Source organism: Phoenix dactylifera, chromosome 3, assembly GCF_009389715.1.
Source record: "Phoenix dactylifera cultivar Barhee BC4 chromosome 3, palm_55x_up_171113_PBpolish2nd_filt_p, whole genome shotgun sequence".
In the NCBI taxonomy this organism is placed as follows: Eukaryota; Viridiplantae; Streptophyta; class Magnoliopsida; order Arecales; family Arecaceae; genus Phoenix; species Phoenix dactylifera.
In genome coordinates this window covers 4,589,205-4,606,040 of record NC_052394.1, presented here as the reverse complement: position 1 = coordinate 4,606,040, position 16,836 = coordinate 4,589,205, and the positions used below count along the sequence as shown (strand labels likewise).

At 37.0% G+C, this 16,836-nt stretch overlaps 1 protein-coding gene across 1 annotated transcript; it reads left to right on the top strand.

The window, feature by feature from the left end:
- The first annotated feature begins 5,126 nt into the window (after positions 1-5,126).
- LOC103702095 lies at positions 5,127-13,709 on the top strand. The gene is made up of 5 exons (XM_008784390.4): positions 5,127-5,585; positions 7,494-7,760; positions 8,135-8,479; positions 9,219-9,519; positions 12,370-13,709. Exons 1-4 carry the CDS (start codon positions 5,127-5,129, stop codon positions 9,492-9,494), a joined length of 1,347 nt encoding a protein of 448 aa, XP_008782612.2. The 3' UTR covers positions 9,495-9,519; positions 12,370-13,709.
- Positions 13,710-16,836: the final 3,127 nt, after the last annotated feature.

Genomic DNA, 16,836 nt, shown 5'->3' with positions numbered 1-16,836 from the left:
CAGCCCCTATAAAATCGGAAAAATAGTATCCTACCCTTCTCCCAACCATCAGCATGAGAGGAATGCCGGAATGCGCTGCTGCTGAGTTGTACAAGTTCTGTCCTTCCTCTATTTATCTTTTTCCCCTCATATAATGGAGAAAGAAAGGAAAGACAAGAGCTGTGATAGCGCCACCGCCATGCTTAATTGCCAGGCCATGCCCAGTTTGGCTGCACATAGTACTTGACAACCTCCCGTGACTCCTCCCTGTTCATAACTGTTCTTTTGTAGGATGGCACAAATAACTCCCCATACCCATGTAAAAAACTGTAACCTTTGACTTGTCTTTGGGCAAATAGATCATTACAAATTTTTACCTCGACTTCTTCATCCTCTGATATGCTCTTTTCTTTGGAAAATTAGGATTTATCTTTTCTTATACCATTTAATACAAAAATAATATTATCTGGTATTTATATCTATATATAACCAAAACTATAGTGAGTTTTATTTTGTGAAACTCTTCGGAATCTTCATCGTCAGAAGGATAAGGTAGATCGAATAAGAAATTAAATATATAAAATTTTAATGCTTTTAAACAAAACAAAATTTTGGTAGGACTGATTTTGGGGACACTTAAGATACTATTTATTTACTTACAAGGGATGAATCTCTGATAGGTGTACATAGATTCTAAATTAACTTTAGAAACATCCTCATGACTCTTTGTGTACTCTATTCGGAACACTTAAATAACTTTTCACTGCTTCAACTTATTTGTCTCTTTGTTTATTCAATAGCATTTGCAATATCTAGTTAATTGCATAACACCTTCATGGCAAAACAAAAATTACATGTTACTACAATATTTTCAACATCCATAACTCTTCCATTTTACAATGTTATATATGTCTATTAGCCTCTTAAAAAAAAGAAAAGCAAAATGCATATGCCATGCATGTGAAGGAAGAAAACGCTCAGAAAGAAGAGAGGGATACACAATTACGAGACTATTGGTTTGGACTTTGAATGGATTTTGAAGTAGCGGTGCCCCACGCTTTGAGTTACCTTCTTTTATCTGACTTAACTGGCTATTCCCATGCCCGACATGGGTGAGTTGCCATTGTACAAAAAAAAAAAAAGAATTTTGACGTAGAGAAGATTTCCTTGGACTTATGGAATCCTATTTTTCAAATTTATGTTTCTGTATTCAAATTTAGTAATTTTCTCTTTCTCCTATTGCCTTGATGATATTGAAAAATAACTCCTTTAACTCAACTTTTATCATCAGAGTACGTAACAAAAAGTTGCATCTTGTATAATTGTAAATGCGTCTGTCAAATTACATGAACAAGGGAAAAGGATGTTCAATTGACTGAGGGTTCAAAGCCATCCATGCATGCCTCTCAAATGCATCATGGCAGGCATGCCATGAGAATGATCACATGATTAACACCTAAAGGGTTCTACACTTCTACTAGTATTAACCATCGTTGTTATTCGTGCTAACATTAGGCCCTAGGCACAAAATTTCAGAGGCTACATGTGGCAGCTAATGAAACAGGTACAAAAATCCAAACAATTCACTTCCTCGTGGCAGTAATTTCTATGTAGCCTGAGTACTCAATTGGGGTTGATGGCTTCAAGCTGGGAAAAGTCACATTCAGTGAATCCCACTTTTCCAATATATAGTACACATGCACAGGGAATATAAGGCCAAACCTCATTAAGATTACCCAAGTGGTCAGTTTGTTCTCATCAACATTTGGCATTTATCCAGAATGTGCTAACGCTATCTTCTGTACATAGCAATAAAAAAAATAAAATAAAAATTGCAATGGAGTGGGATTAGTTCGGTGCTAAAACTTTTCTATTATACACACAAAAATGACAAATGAAAAGGCAAACAATCCTGATAGAATTTATAACATTGCAAGATCTTGTTAGTTAGAATGTCAATTAGTAAAGAATTGTTTGAAGATAACATCCTTGGTTATTAAACCTGATGTACGTGCATTATTGATACATTACCAAACAACTTAAACTTTCCAGTCAACTAATTAATTAGTTAACATGGTATTCGAGTGATAATTGTTAACTCAATTGGTTACAAAAACTCCACGTATTGCCCCAAAAAAAAAATTATATTAGTACGGATAAGGTCATTAAAGATCATGAGTCTAAATACCGATCTCCATGCCAGTTATTTATTTAATTTATCCAGCCGAATCATTCTCCAGTGAGTTAAATTTTCTGAACCAATGCCTAGCTTCTTCTTTTTTTTTTTTTTCCTTGAAGAATTCCAAATTATATTATTATCCACCGGTGTAATTTCTCTATCGCCGATGCCTTGTGTCGCTTTCTGTGGTCGTGCAGTAAACTAGTCAATGCAAGGGAGGGCACTCGGCCTCAAGAGGCAGGCCCCACCATGCATGCAGGCCAATCGCATGCATGGAACAAAGGAGGCCACACATTGGACGGGCATGGATAAACTGCACCCGTTATGGACTACCCTCTAGGATTCTCGTGATATACTACCAAAGGTCACATGAGCTGGGGGCTTTCAAGGGTACATTCACATGCAACCATGACAGCAGAAACAAAACTAATTAAAGTATAAAGTGGAGGATAAGCTGCCAATGTTGTACGTAGGCAAGGGATGGGATGGAAAAATATCTGCTGGGGGGTAAAATATGTAAATAAAGGATGAAGGTGAAAAGGTGAGCACCAAAGACAAGAAGCTTGGTTGGGTACAAGCATACATGACCGCATGGAAGTACTACATGTTTTGGCTCTAGTGCAAGAACGGGACAGTGCAACAAAACAAACAATAGTAAATAATGTTACGCTTGCACCAGATGGAGATAATGGATTTTATGCCCGCCACGAGGCCACGCTTTCCGCTTGAATGGGTATGGTTTCAACTTTCAAGGAGCCGCTCTCATGAACGCTGTGGAACCATAATCCATTAAACCTACTGTTGTTTCCTTTTCGAGGAGTCACCCTCATGAACGCTGTGTGGAACTATAAACTTACTATTATTTGTCTCCTGATTCTTCCGTCGAAGGAGAGTAAGATCAAATGGCGTGCAAGTAAGTGCATGTCTGCCTTTCTTCGCCCACATCGTACATCCGTTGAGTTTAATCAGTGAGAATCCTCTGTAGCGCATAGAATGCACTATAGAGTGCTGTGTAGCTCTCGGTGACTATTAAATAATGCATGCCGTGTATCATTTGGTATGTACTTATGGATTATTTTATTTGATGGACATCTATCTTCTGACGGTCATAAAGATCTGCACAGCAGTGTGACCTGTGCACCGTAAAAGTCCAAGTTTAATTTGGCCGGAACCATGGAAAGGAAACAGTATGGAGAGGTCTTCAAAAAGTCTCTCACTTATAACTAAGGCCCCCATCTCCTTCAAGTAGGTATAAAAATGGATAATTTTAATAGCACTGCGTTGAAAAAATTTCTGTGTTGGGCCAGAGTGGCTATAACCCTAATGTAAGTTGTTATGAGCAGATTGTCTACCTCACATAATCAGGTCCAAAGTGTCCAGCTCAATGCACCACAGGGTACATCTACCAATATATACGGCGGCCAAAAAATATATGAGCTCGTTTGATTCGCGGAAAAAAAAGGAAGAGTGTGGTCAACGGAAAAGTAATGAAATGCTCTTATTTGGTTGGAGTTTTCAAAGCAGAAGGACGATAAAGTTGCATTCCCATGAAAATATGATTCCCAAGTTTCATGGAAAAGTCTTTCCCATGAGAAACATGGAAAAGTTACTTTCCCATGAGCCGAAAATTACTCTATTTTTATTTTTTTCTAAAAAAACCCTTTAGCAATAAAGAGGCATTGAAGACCTAATTTTTATTAAGGATATAATACGAATTACACATAACGTTTCCAGAAAAATGAATGGTCAACCAAATATAAGCACTCTGGAAATCTGTCACTTTTCCATTGTAAACCAAACATGCCAAAAGTATTTTCCCAATCATCCTCTTTTCAAAAATCTACTTCTCAGAAATCATATTCTTAAGAGAAAAAAGCTTTTCGCGAATCAAACGAGCCCTATAGTTGATTTTGGTGTCCACAAGAAACCAACTTAGGTGAACACCGTGAGACCATGAATCTGATCCAACAGCTCACATGAATTCCATCTTCCTCATCATGCTGTTATGTAGTGCTAGCAAGTTCACAAGAATTTATCAGTTAAACATCGCGACCAGGCTTCTGCGTCATGATGTGATTGACAGGAGAACCTGCAAAGGGAACCGCATCCTACGACTTAAACAAACATTGACCCCTCGCCATATGCTCACAGTTAGCGGGACCAAATATTATCTTCTTCTGCAAGGTCATCAACATGCAGTTTACATCATTTTTTTTTTTTTTGGAGTAAATAGTTTCCATCAAGTTTGGGCTCCATTGTTGATGGTAAAACCAAACACAAATTTGTGGGATTCGAGTCATCAGACAATCTATGGACCTCTCCTCCTTTCCTCGTATATACTACCGAACTCTTCTTACTCGTCCCATTTGATGGTCGTTGGATTAGGCTAGGTCTTAACCTGGACCCCAATTCCGTACTATTCCTTTATGTGGTTCACCAAATAGAAGCTTTCAAGTCCGGTCAAGGCCCAACCACACGAGGGTAACATAGAGATCCCGGCCCACGCCACATCTGAATCTGATCGACCTATTAGAACTACTAAGATTTCATGACATTTGTGCAGAACCACCATGCTACATCCATTCAATAATTTGAACAAAAAAAGCCTGCTTTCTCGAAATCAAGACTCTTTGAAGGCTAGTTACTCCAATATATCATGCAACGATCTCTCGTCACCTTATATAGCTCAAGATAGCTAGCAAGCAAAAGAATCCTTCCAGGCACATTGGCATGCCACAATTTCCTACAGCCCACAATGGAGGAGAAATAATGGAAAACTCATCAAGCTTAAGCTTGGCATGTATCATTTGGCTCCAATCCATCAGGATTACCAATTCGATTTTTTGGCTTATTGCTCCCAACTAAAGAAACATTTTGAAGGGGCAAACCAAGCTACCGATTGAATCGTCTCATTCGCTACCCGTCATTTGGGAAGATTTTTTTTTGGACTGCCTAGCCATGAATGTCAATGGGATACAAGCAGAGGCACGACATGAGCTTTAAAATTGCATCCAGCCAACGGCATCCAATGTATATGCGCTTGAGCCCGAACCGATGCCAAATCTTGAGGCGGACCTTTTTGACTCGTGCGAGCCACGGGAACCGGCGCGAGAGGACGGCGAGAGGTACAAAGAAGGAAGGGCTCGCGGTGGCCGGTTTGAATGGCCGACCGGGAACCGGCCGTCTCGTCTCCTCCCGGAGAAGCCAAACTGCTCCACTTCTTTCCCTGTCGAAACCTCTTCAGAAACTCCTCTCTCATATGCTTCCACTCCTCCGCGCCTCTCCCTTTCCCAAACTCCTCCTCCGCCCCCCAAATTGTCGTACCTTCTCCTACCATCCTTCCTCTTCTAAGAAGAAAACGATGGGTGGTATCACAACCCCAGAGAGGAATTTGAGAAGCCGACGCTCTCCTCTCAGCGGCGGACCGGTGAGCCGTTTCCCTTTTATGTTTCATTTTCATGTTTATATATGTGTATATATTTGTTATGGAGGCATACGCGTGCGCCTTTTTTAAATAAATAAATAAATAAAAGAATTGGTTGTCGGATTCTGGAATTAGGATCTTCAATTTATAAACAATGATGTTTCTAGATTTCTTTGCGAGTTTTGAACTTCAAATTGGAAGCATTCATGCTTTATTATTTGGTTGACAGTCGAGGAATCTAGGGTTTAGAGTCAAAATTTGAGCTGTTGAGCAATATTCTATTTATCCCTCTGTTGTAGGCATGTGTACTTGCCAAACTGTCTATATTAAGAGTTGCTTAGAATGTCATTGTTTTGAGGAATACACCTTGGCAACGAATTCGAACGCCAGATCAACACCTCTTTTTCTTTCCATTGAAACAGAATTATATAAATGCAACATTGTTTTGATGTTTCCCCTGGTCTCTGTGCTATAGATAAAGATAAAAAGTTGGGAAAATTAATCACCAAGAGGAGCTTGAACTGATAAGAACGTACTATATATTACCCACTATTGTTTATGCTACTCTGATGCTTGAAATTTTGTCTACTTTCTGTTTGAGTTCATTTATTTCGTATGCGTAGACGCAACTGCCTATGCCAGGTAGTTTTTCCCCTTTGAAAATGAACATTTTTCTTGGAATGTATGATTTTTGTGTTTTCAGTGGATCAAATATTTTTCTTTTCTGCAGATGCATGAGTACTAGACTGAACCTAATGGCATAGAATTTTCTTACTGTGGTACTAACAGCGGATGTGGGATTTATGTACTGTCTAAGGATTAGATTTTGCTACTAGCTATCCAAGATTCAAGAGCAGCGCAATGTTATGTCCTGAAACCATGATTTAAATTAGCTAATATTGATGCAGTGCTGGTCTGAAAGTACTCTATCACTTTCTGAAGTTTAATCGAGTTGTTTTATTGTTGGAATTAACTACTCTGGGGAAAGGAGGGGGAGGGGAGGTGTAATCAAGGGCTCAAGCTAAACCCATAAGTCTTTTAGCAATGGTTTTGTTATTAATACTTGCCTCCAAGGAATATAGGGTTCACTTATTGGGGTTTTGTAGAAATTGCAACTGTTTTCTAATTTGATCCTTTTAGTTTAGGTGAGACATAAAGCTTTAGGATTCGTTGTTATGAAAAGTCTGTCTCACATGAAAATTTCATTTTCCAAAAAGCTCTGTTGATTCAATAGTGGATAGACTGTTGGGGAGGCTAGATCTGCCATCATGAATAGGAAGAGCATAATAGATTACGAGGATTTGATGAAGTATATATTTGTTTTGGTATATTAATGTAATAGTTGTGGCTGGAAATAGATTTTGATGGAAAACCACCCACTTTAGAACAAAATTTCTTGCTACTGTTCACTGAACTGCATGATCTTTATTTTATGGAGCTGATACTGTCTTTCTGATTTGAGAATTTTGATCGATCCAAGTTAGGAAACTTCTAACTTTTCTTTATTGATAAAATTATGGTATTCTGGCGTCCTATGAACTCAATCATTCCCAGATTTAAAATCATGAATTTTAAAAGACAGAAGATATGCCTGGCATGAGATATAACAGAAGATATGTCACTGGAATTATTGCCTAGTATTTCTCATTGTCATTCTAACTTATTAATTTTTGTTTCACTTATCATAGCTCAAGTAAGATCTCCTTTGATACCAATTCAGCACTTTGCATATCTTGCAGGAATTGTTATGGTATTTCTTTTCTAACTTCTTTGTACTTTTAACCAGTCATAACTAAAGAAAATTGTATCTTTTTTTATGTTAATTTCATTTCTAGTTGAATTTATAGTTTCTGCTAGCAAATCGTCTAATTATTGGGACAATATGTGATCTTGTCTTCTAATGCCGGTCAGAGGAGCAATAGGGTGACACCTCAACAGCATCGAACTTCTCCAAGCAGGATGATAGGTAGGGTGAGAAATCCTGAAAGTGATCCTGAGGATCATCGTTTTGACATCTGTTGGAGTGAAACAGTAGGGCCTGTAACATTGAAAAATTCTTTACTTGAACTTAATCGAGAAAAAAGAAAGGAAATTGAATGCTCCCAGAATCCTCCGCAGCGTGCATATCTGAGATCTGGGATGATTCTACTGAAGAATTATGTCAGCCACCATGATCAGGTTTGCATTTACTACTGATAAATATCATTATCCTTAAATTGTTTAATCATAGATCTTTCTCTATTTTTCTAGGTTCAATATTTTTGTTCTAAATTTCAATTGATCAATCATCTTGGAGGACAATTAACTAGCTTGTCACGTCAAATGAAGATATTGATTGATTCCTTTCTATCCCCAAATAATTATTTCCTTTTACTCTGTAAGGAGTCATGAAGTCATGCTTTACATGGTGTTGCAAGTACAACTGAAGATGCACATTCCATGTGATGTCTCTTTAATAATCCTACATAAAGTATAAACAGCTACTTCCTGTGTATGTGCCAGATTGTGTTTGTGCTTCAGGTTTTTCTCACATTCTCTTTTTTGCCTGTCAGGTTAAAATTGTCGGAAAATGCCGAGACCTTGGAATTGGTTCCGGAGGATTCTATAGACCAGGCTATAGAGATGGTGCAAAGTTACGTCTGTACATGATGTGCTTGGGCAAGAACTGGGATCTGGACTCAAGATTATATGAAGATAATCGCCCAATAGATGGTGCCAAAGCACCTGAAATTCCAGAATACTTCAGAAAATTAGTTGGTAGAGCAATTCAAGATTCTCATGATTTTTTGAGGCAAAATTATGAAGATGTTAACATTGAAGATGAAGTTCCAAATATGTCACCAGACATCTGCGTTGTCAACTTCTATAACAACGCTGGAAAACTTGGTCTCCATCAGGTATAATCAAACCCCTTATTTTTTTAAAAATGTATGTAAATTTTTCTTGATGATGTTTTGCTTTTCTGTTTTAACATTTTGGAGGACATAAACAGGCATTATGCACCAAAAAAGCTGAGGTAAATTATCATAATAGGTGAAGTTGAGGGGCCATTTGATGTCTTCTGAGTATATGTATGTATGTGTGTGTGTATGCATGTGAGTATGTATGTATGTATGTGTGTATGTATGTATTCAGTTGCCAAATCATTTTCTTTAGTTTATTTTTATGTTTGGGTTTTTCTGGGAAGTATCTTTACAAGTCTGTGCATCACTTCTTCTCAGTCATTATGATTTTAACAAATTCAGTTAAGCACCGCCACAAATTTCATCTCTCTGGACATCCTTTTAGTTTTCCTTTATCATTTGTTTTATCTTTGGCATTTATTGATGAACCCTTTTTTTTAAATATTTATCTAGAGCTTCTATTAGCCTTTTCAAGTTATTGAATGTACTATACTCTTACTGGATCTATTGTATGCAGCTGTTACATTTCTGAAACTTAGTTTTACTTGCTCTATTCTTGCAATTAATTTTATATGACAATTATAATTCTTCTCATATAAAGTATTATTGCACCTGCATGTTACTAGCGTCCGCTAGATTCTTTTTTGTCATTGATGTGAAACCTTCTGTGCATTTGTGGAAATTGGTTTTGCAATTTCATTCATTTGATGCAAATTTTTCTTCTTCCATGCAGGACAGAGATGAGAGTAAAAAGAGTCTTCATAAAGGGTTGCCTGTTGTTTCTTTTTCTTTGGGTGACTCTGCTGAATTCTTATATGGAGTGGAAAGAGATGCAGATAATGCTGAAAAAGTAGTGCTTGAATCTGGTGATGTCTTGATGTTTGGTGGCAATTCCAGGCTTATATATCATGGAGTTTCATGCATTCATCCAAACACGGCACCAAAGAGGCTCATTGAGGAGACAAAACTGCGGCCTGGACGTCTCAATTTGACTTTCAGACAATACTAGCAGATCTAGTTCCTGTTTTCTTTTGGTATTCTCAACATGATTCTTATTCATTAATTTTCTTCTGTTTATATATTGATGTATCTTTTTGTTTTGTCTAACTTTTATCATAATGTCCTACTTTGTGTAGTGTTTAATGCTAGATAATTTAATATTCTGATCTAAAACCCTGTTACCTCATCTTTGGTAAAAAATAGTTACTTCATTATTTTAAGTTTTTAACTTCTGAATGATGATGTCTTGATAGGCATTTGGTGCAACTTTGTCATATATCAGACAAGACTAGACTTTGTCACACCAAAAATCACCCTGTTTAGTGCTAGAGTTGGTATTTAGTCAATCAGTTAATTGTTTCTGTGGATGAGAAAATTTTTAAATGAAACCACTGATGATGCTGTCTATGATGTTTGGAACAGGCAAGTTTATTTATTTGGACTTTCAAAGGTTAATTACTGTCTTGGTGGAACTGAAATTTTACTGATCCCAGACTCTAAAGCTTGTTAGGGATAGCCTGTGTAATCTGGGTCCAGTTTTCTTTACAGTTCACTCTTTTATCACATTGGCTGCATTTCACATTTGCTTGATTTGATTGTACATATGGTTCTGATTATAATATTCTTTACTAATAGGCTTTTTCCACTCTGATACATTGCTTTACTTTTGTAAGGATTGTGTAGAAAAGTATTAATAGTTCTGATTCCTCTACTTAGAGTTTTCATTGAGTTCATTCTTCAGTAGTATTTGTGTGTTGAGTTGACAGGGTGTTGTCACTTGTAATATTATTGTTTCGATGTAACAAGTAACTTATTTGACACTAATTTTGCTGTCCTATTCTAGTTGCAAAAATAATTAGTCAAAAGTCTTTCTGTTCATTGATATGTTGGAGTTTGTGATTAGCTAGGGCATTATTACACATAAAATTTATCTTTGAAGTTGTTTTGGGAAGGTAAATTTCATATCAGAGATGTCTAAAACAGATTGCAAGCTCAAATGGGAAAATGTTAGTCTGTTTGGCTCTAAATCTTATGATACACATTTTCTGGCAGGAGGCTGGAAAAAAGGTACCTGATAACATATATCCGAGCTGTGCTTATTATGTGTTTTTGGCACTATCCACCAGCCACTAATCAGAAAATATCATTATTAAACATTGCTTTTGTTAGAATGTTCGTTACTTGGTGAAATAAAATGATCTGGAAATCTAATTGGAAATGACTACACAAGAGAAGCTTTAAGAGAAACTATGTACCCAAGGGAAATTATGAGGGCAGCATCCATAGCACTGATAATAGCTACCGGATGCAAAGTCAGCTAGGATGTAGCAAATCACAAAAGCCACCAAAACTAGGATGTAGCAAATTAAGAGGAAGTTAATGTAGAATGAGTGTATCATTCTTCATACTTTTCATTTTATAATCATTGACAGAACAAATACTGAGAGTATTTATGAAGCTGACTAATGGTATATATTTGACAAGGCTTAACTAGGGTGGTGGTTTTTTTTTTTTTTTTGTAAATATAAGTTTATTAGTGTGATACCACCAGATTATTTTATGCTCTCTACAATTAGATGCACCATCAATGATGAGTAAGGCATGCAACAGATTAGAATGAGTAGGTTAAGAAGGCATCTGGTGAGTAAGTGTGCATCTGATGTATAGCTGCTCATCTGCGATTTGCTGTTGTGCAGAAATGCATGTTAATCAAAACACAGTAATGCAGCTTATGCGGGTCTGAAGAACAAATAAACCTATGTTAGTCTCACTGTGTGACATGCGATTTTGGTTTTGCCGTTTGGGTCACCATTATGGGGTACTCAGAAGGTGAAAGCAACCAACAGCTGGGAAATTAGGTGCACCTCATTGGGAAATGCCATCAAGCATCAAGAAACAGAAGCCCACTAATTGCAATCATATTGACATAAAGCAGCGATGCTGCTGTCAAGTAGCAGTCTTGTGAGAGATATATGATGGAAACGTTCACCCATATACAATGTTGAATGGTAGAAGCTCCTTGAAAAGAGTGGGGAAGAGGTGGTTAGGTCTCCAATGCCATCATTTTTTCTTAAGCGTGGGGACAAGGAATCCAAGCATCAGCCTTTACCTACATATATTTTATCTTGGCATCATGGCATAACCTAAAACAAGCTTGGTGTCATCACACTCATCAAGATAAGGTGCTTCATTAATTATAGACCAATCACTATCACTTCTTAGAGAAAGCTTTTTGATCTTGTGTGTTGTCATTTTTGTCTTTTCTCTATCATTCTCTCATTGTTTAATTACTGCATTAGAGTTTAAACAGTTGGTGGATTGTGGCATGCATTGCACTTTTTATGTGTCAAGGGTGCAAGCAAATTTATCTTCCACCACTCAGCCATGGCAACACCTGGCAATGGCATGGGTACTCTAGCTTTTTTGTTGGATTAACCAGTTGTGGTAACTTTTGCATTGTGGTTTAGTATTCTAGGGCCTGATTGGTTTCGTTGTTGTTTATGCGTTTTTGTTTCTCCACAAATTAGCAAAATACCATATGGAGATTGATGTGGAAGATAGAACATGCACAAAACTTTTATTGTTCTATTTTCATTATTTTCTAAAGGCAGTAACTCCTTGCTTCCAAGAGTTCTGAAAAATTTTACAAATAATTTGAAAACCAGAAGGGTTTCATCGTAAATGTCATTCAGTCTCCTTCATTTTTCGTCTTGGTTTTTAGCAACAAAAATTGAAAACTAAAGCAATACCTGATGGGCCCTTAATTTGCTGCATTTTGAGTTTCGAGGGTTTAACCCTTTTTGACACAAGCATTTGTCTGATTTCCAATTTTCCAATTTTCGTCTATGTTCAATGAATCTCTCTTCCTCTCTCTTGTTAAACAGGCTATGTTCAATGAATCTCTCTTCCTCTCTCTTGTTGAACAAGGTTGTATTTGGATGTGTCCTATGGATAGCGAGAACCAGAAGGATTGAATATTTGGTTGGTGCATCTGATTTAGCATGACGATAACCTCAAGATGGGTCGCATCTTGTCATCCATTGAAGCTCCTGCATTGCTTTCTTCCTTGGGTCTCCATCAATCTACATGGTGCCACGACAAATGATCGCCTGATCAACTCCGTCATCATTTGTCCATGATGTTATCAGATAAGGTTGTTGACAATTTTGGTGGATAAGGAGAAGCTGGCGATTTTGTATCGTTTTTGTGATCTTGTTGCCGGTTTGACACGAGGCATAACATGTAGCAGATAATTTTTGTGATTTTGTAAGAGGAAGAGAAGGGGATCATGAGGCATAACATATAGCAGTGCAGGTATAGAAAATCTTTCAATTTTCTTTTGGGAAGGCAAGACTCAAGAAGTGATCACTTCTTAAGCTTGAGAACCTACCATGAGCGAACTCTCAGAAAGCAAAAGAGATATATTTAGGTTATCAATATTAGTTTTTGTCGCTTGCTTCATTTGTTAAAGTTCTAAGCTCTGTTAGTTCATGAAGGCTAGCAACATGAAGTATCAAAGTTACACAGGACTTCAGATCGTTTTTACTGTGCCGTCGATAGCTACATTTTGTCTTTCCTAGCCAAAACAAGATCAATTGAGTCATATGATGGGCAATTCCACAAAGAGCAACAACTGGAGCTATGATGTGGATCTCCAAAATTCTTTACAGATCCGAGTGGAGCCTCAGAGAGGGGTGCTTTAATAAATAAATTTCCAAGAAGGAATAGGTCTGAAGACAGGACAAACAGTTGCTAAAACTGCACCAATAAAGATGACTGTGCTCTCCACTCAACTGGAAAAAGGTTTTGGATCCCGGTGGTTGGAGAGGAATGAGTCGGTTCAAAAGCTATACATCCATATTGGAAAGGCGTGGACGGTCTGCCCATCTGTCTCATAAAAGCAAGAGAAATGGATGTCTTTGTACATTGTTTTGATCTCTCCACAAGCTTAGAACTTCTACTGATGGTTGGGCTGTTTCATCCCCGAAATGGCTATGATCTCATATATGCTGTATCGAGATCTGCAAGTTGAATACCTAACCATGTGAATGAAATAAAGCTGTTTGCAATATTGTGAGCTTCTTTTATGGCTTAGAGAAGTAAAAAATTCATCGATTTTTCTTTAAAAATAACAGTTTACATGGTTTATGCTTGTAAATTCTAGGTTCTAAAGTAAACCTTCAGGATATGACTGCCATAAATATGAAACAATGATGTTTGTGTGAATCTAGCGTGCCACATTTTGAACTTCTGTTGGTTGTTTGCTCCTTCACCATGAAATATCTCTTTGCAGTTCTGCACTAGTGTAAGGCAGTATGGGACGCATAAATGATTACGTTTTGATCGGTAGCTGTTACTCCAACTAGTTAGAGGTTTGTTTAACTTGAGCTTGGTTTTCCTAATTTTCTTAATAGTTGCAATTATGCTTTTGAGTGTAAATGTTGCAGGGCGGTAGGTGACAATGGGTGGACCTACCCCAATACCTCACTCTTTCTCCAATCCTAATGAAGATGGGACTTCATTTTAGGTATTTGATAGGACGACCATGATACTTTACTAACAAGTTAGCTGTCACCTTCACCTCAATACTCTTTTGGACTTCTAAATCCAAGCATCATATATTTTAGGGCTCGTTTGGTTCGCGGAAAAAGAAGGGGAAAAAGTGTGGTCAACGAGAAAGTAATGAGATGCCTCTTGTTTGGTTGGAGTTTTCAAAGGAGAGAGGCAGGAAAGTTGTATTTCCATGGGAATATGATTCCCACATTTCATGGAAAAGTTTTTCTCATGAGAAACATGGGAAAGTTACTTTCCCATGAGGCAGGAATCACTCCATTTTTATTTTTTTCCAAAAAGACTTTTCAGCATTAAAAACCTAATTTTTATTAAAGGTATAATAGGAATTATACATAACTTTCTCAGGAAAGTGGAGGGTCAACCAAATATAAGCACTTTAGAAATTTGTCACTTTCCCATGGTCAACCAAACATGCTAAAAGTACTTTTCTAGGCATCCTCTTCCTAGAAATCTGCTTTCCAAGAATTATATTTCCAAGAAAAAAATGCTTCCCGCGAACCAAATGAGTCCTTAGAGTGAAACTATTTTTCTCCTGTATTCATCTACAGTTGTATTCTTTAAGGTTTGCCGAGAACAAACTCAAATTTAAGCGTCACATTAAGACACCTTAGAATCATACTTCAAACGTTTCAGCGGTGCATATCCTTCAACCCAACCATTCCTTCAACAAGCTTGTTTTATGGTTGCTTTTCGATTTCTCTTTCTACTTTTCCCTGGGAAACCCGAACAATCTAATGGGACATCAACTCAAGTTGTGCGACAAGGTGATGAAGCCAAGATGGTTACCCATCAAAACAACTCCTCATCGCTTGCTCGTCCACCGAAACCATCCATTACTTTGTTTTCCTCCCACGCGCGACACTACCGACATTAATTTATTAGAAACGGCTAGTGGTATCTCCTGCATATCTTAAACTAAGAAAAATCGTCTGCGTCAGAACAGGTCAGAATCATTCTGATACATACCAGCCTTGGCCCAATCAGTGTCATCATGTCTATTTCTCAACTAAAATATAAAAAAGATTGGCATTTTCCTCTGGGTTCTTGGGTGCATCCCGTGACCTCTGGATTTCATCTGTGAATGATAAGCTTGCTGGTTTATTCACGATACGTAATTCAAAATCTTGAGATTTTAAAATCACACATTGGAAATTTATTTAAACATAAACTTACTTAAATATAAAATTTTATCTTAGATATCCAAATAACTAGAATTTTGGAATGGATAAATATTCATTTTATCACCAATTGTTTCTCACGGGGTATTTTAAAAAGAGGCATCACAAGGCATCTCGAATGAGGGCTGAAATCGGATTGAATACTAGTATATTTCTATTCATATTTGTTTTACTAACAAATATGGATATGAATATTAGTCGGATGTAAAAATTTGCATTCATATTTATTTTAAACGGGTAGAGATACTAATCGGATACTGAAAGTATGTATATAAATACAAATATAAATCAGATAATTAAATTTTATGGCTATAGAATCTTATATTATTAAGTTGATGATAAATCAAGTTAATAGCATGCTAATATGGTTTATTTTACTTAAAAGTTTATAAAAGCTACATAAAATTAAATAGGATTATAAATAGAATTGGATATTTGGATATGGATCGAGTAATTATCTATTCACATTCATATCTGTTTTTTTTTATGGATATGATACAAAATACGGATATTAGTAGGCATCTCCGATTTTTAACCTTATCCTAATAGATTCGGATAAGAGAGTGACTTGTTCACTGAGTAAGGGAACTCAAGGCACTTATTAAGCATTTGAGAAGAGGATTATATCCACATAAAAGAGGAACAATTTATTTTGCTAATTTTCAATGCACCCAAATTTGGCTAGTTCGTGTTCGATCTTGATTCTTCTTCATTAGAATGCACTTCAAAGAGAATACGAAGCGATTCGTTGTATCTTAGGAGCAGGACACCATCAACTCTTTGCATCTAAGTAGGATGAATTTTACTCTAAAAAAAGCATCCTCAAACCGACCAGGTAAAACATCCAAATTTAATTTATTTATTCAGTATATGCAGAAAACCATTAGTTTAATAATAGAGGCAAAATAATAATATTCTATTAAGAGATTTACAGCACTTATTCAGAAAGATATCCAACAATATTATTGGAAGCATAATCGGGGATGCAGCATGATTACTAATGCAGCATTTGCTTCCAGTGATTGTGATTGCAACGGTGACCGAAACATATCACATGCAATTGAGACCATGAACAACGGTAGGACTTGCTGCAGAAACAGCTAAAAAGACATCCACAGTTGAAGATACCAAGTGCACAGCCTAGGCCATAGTTAGATCTACCATACATACACTATATCCTTATTCCTGCTGTCCAATGTAGACTAAGATGAAGGAATTTTTGTAGTCCACTGAATACAATGAGGGGTTCAACAACAGCAGGAATAATGCGATCGAGCATTCCATTCCACCCAAAACTGATACATCAAGCAACAGTATGTAAAGCTTCATTAGTGGAGCAATCCCTTAATCTTTCTTACATCAAGCAACAATATGTAAAGCTTCAGTAGTTTATAAAACTCTACCAACCTCCTTCTAGCGCCAGCAAAGAAATTTACTGCAAAGCAAATAAAATTTTACTGCTTGCATTTCTTGGCATAGACTCATAAATTTTGATACATGATCCACCCTAAAGTACGCATTTTCCCTTTCGGACAAAAGAAAGGGCGACGCCGTAATAACGACAATTAGTTACCACTCTAAAGTAATCTCCCCTCCTCT

Coding starts and splice junctions, on each gene's coding strand:
- LOC103702095 (XM_008784390.4), top strand. CDS start 5,127: ATGGGATACAAGCAGAGGCACGACATGAGCTTTAAAATTGCATCCAGC. Junction 5,586..7,493: donor CTCCTCTCAGCGGCGGACCG/GTGAGCCGTTTC, acceptor AATGCCGGTCAG/AGGAGCAATAGGGTGACACC. Junction 7,761..8,134: donor ATGTCAGCCACCATGATCAG/GTTTGCATTTAC, acceptor TTTGCCTGTCAG/GTTAAAATTGTCGGAAAATG.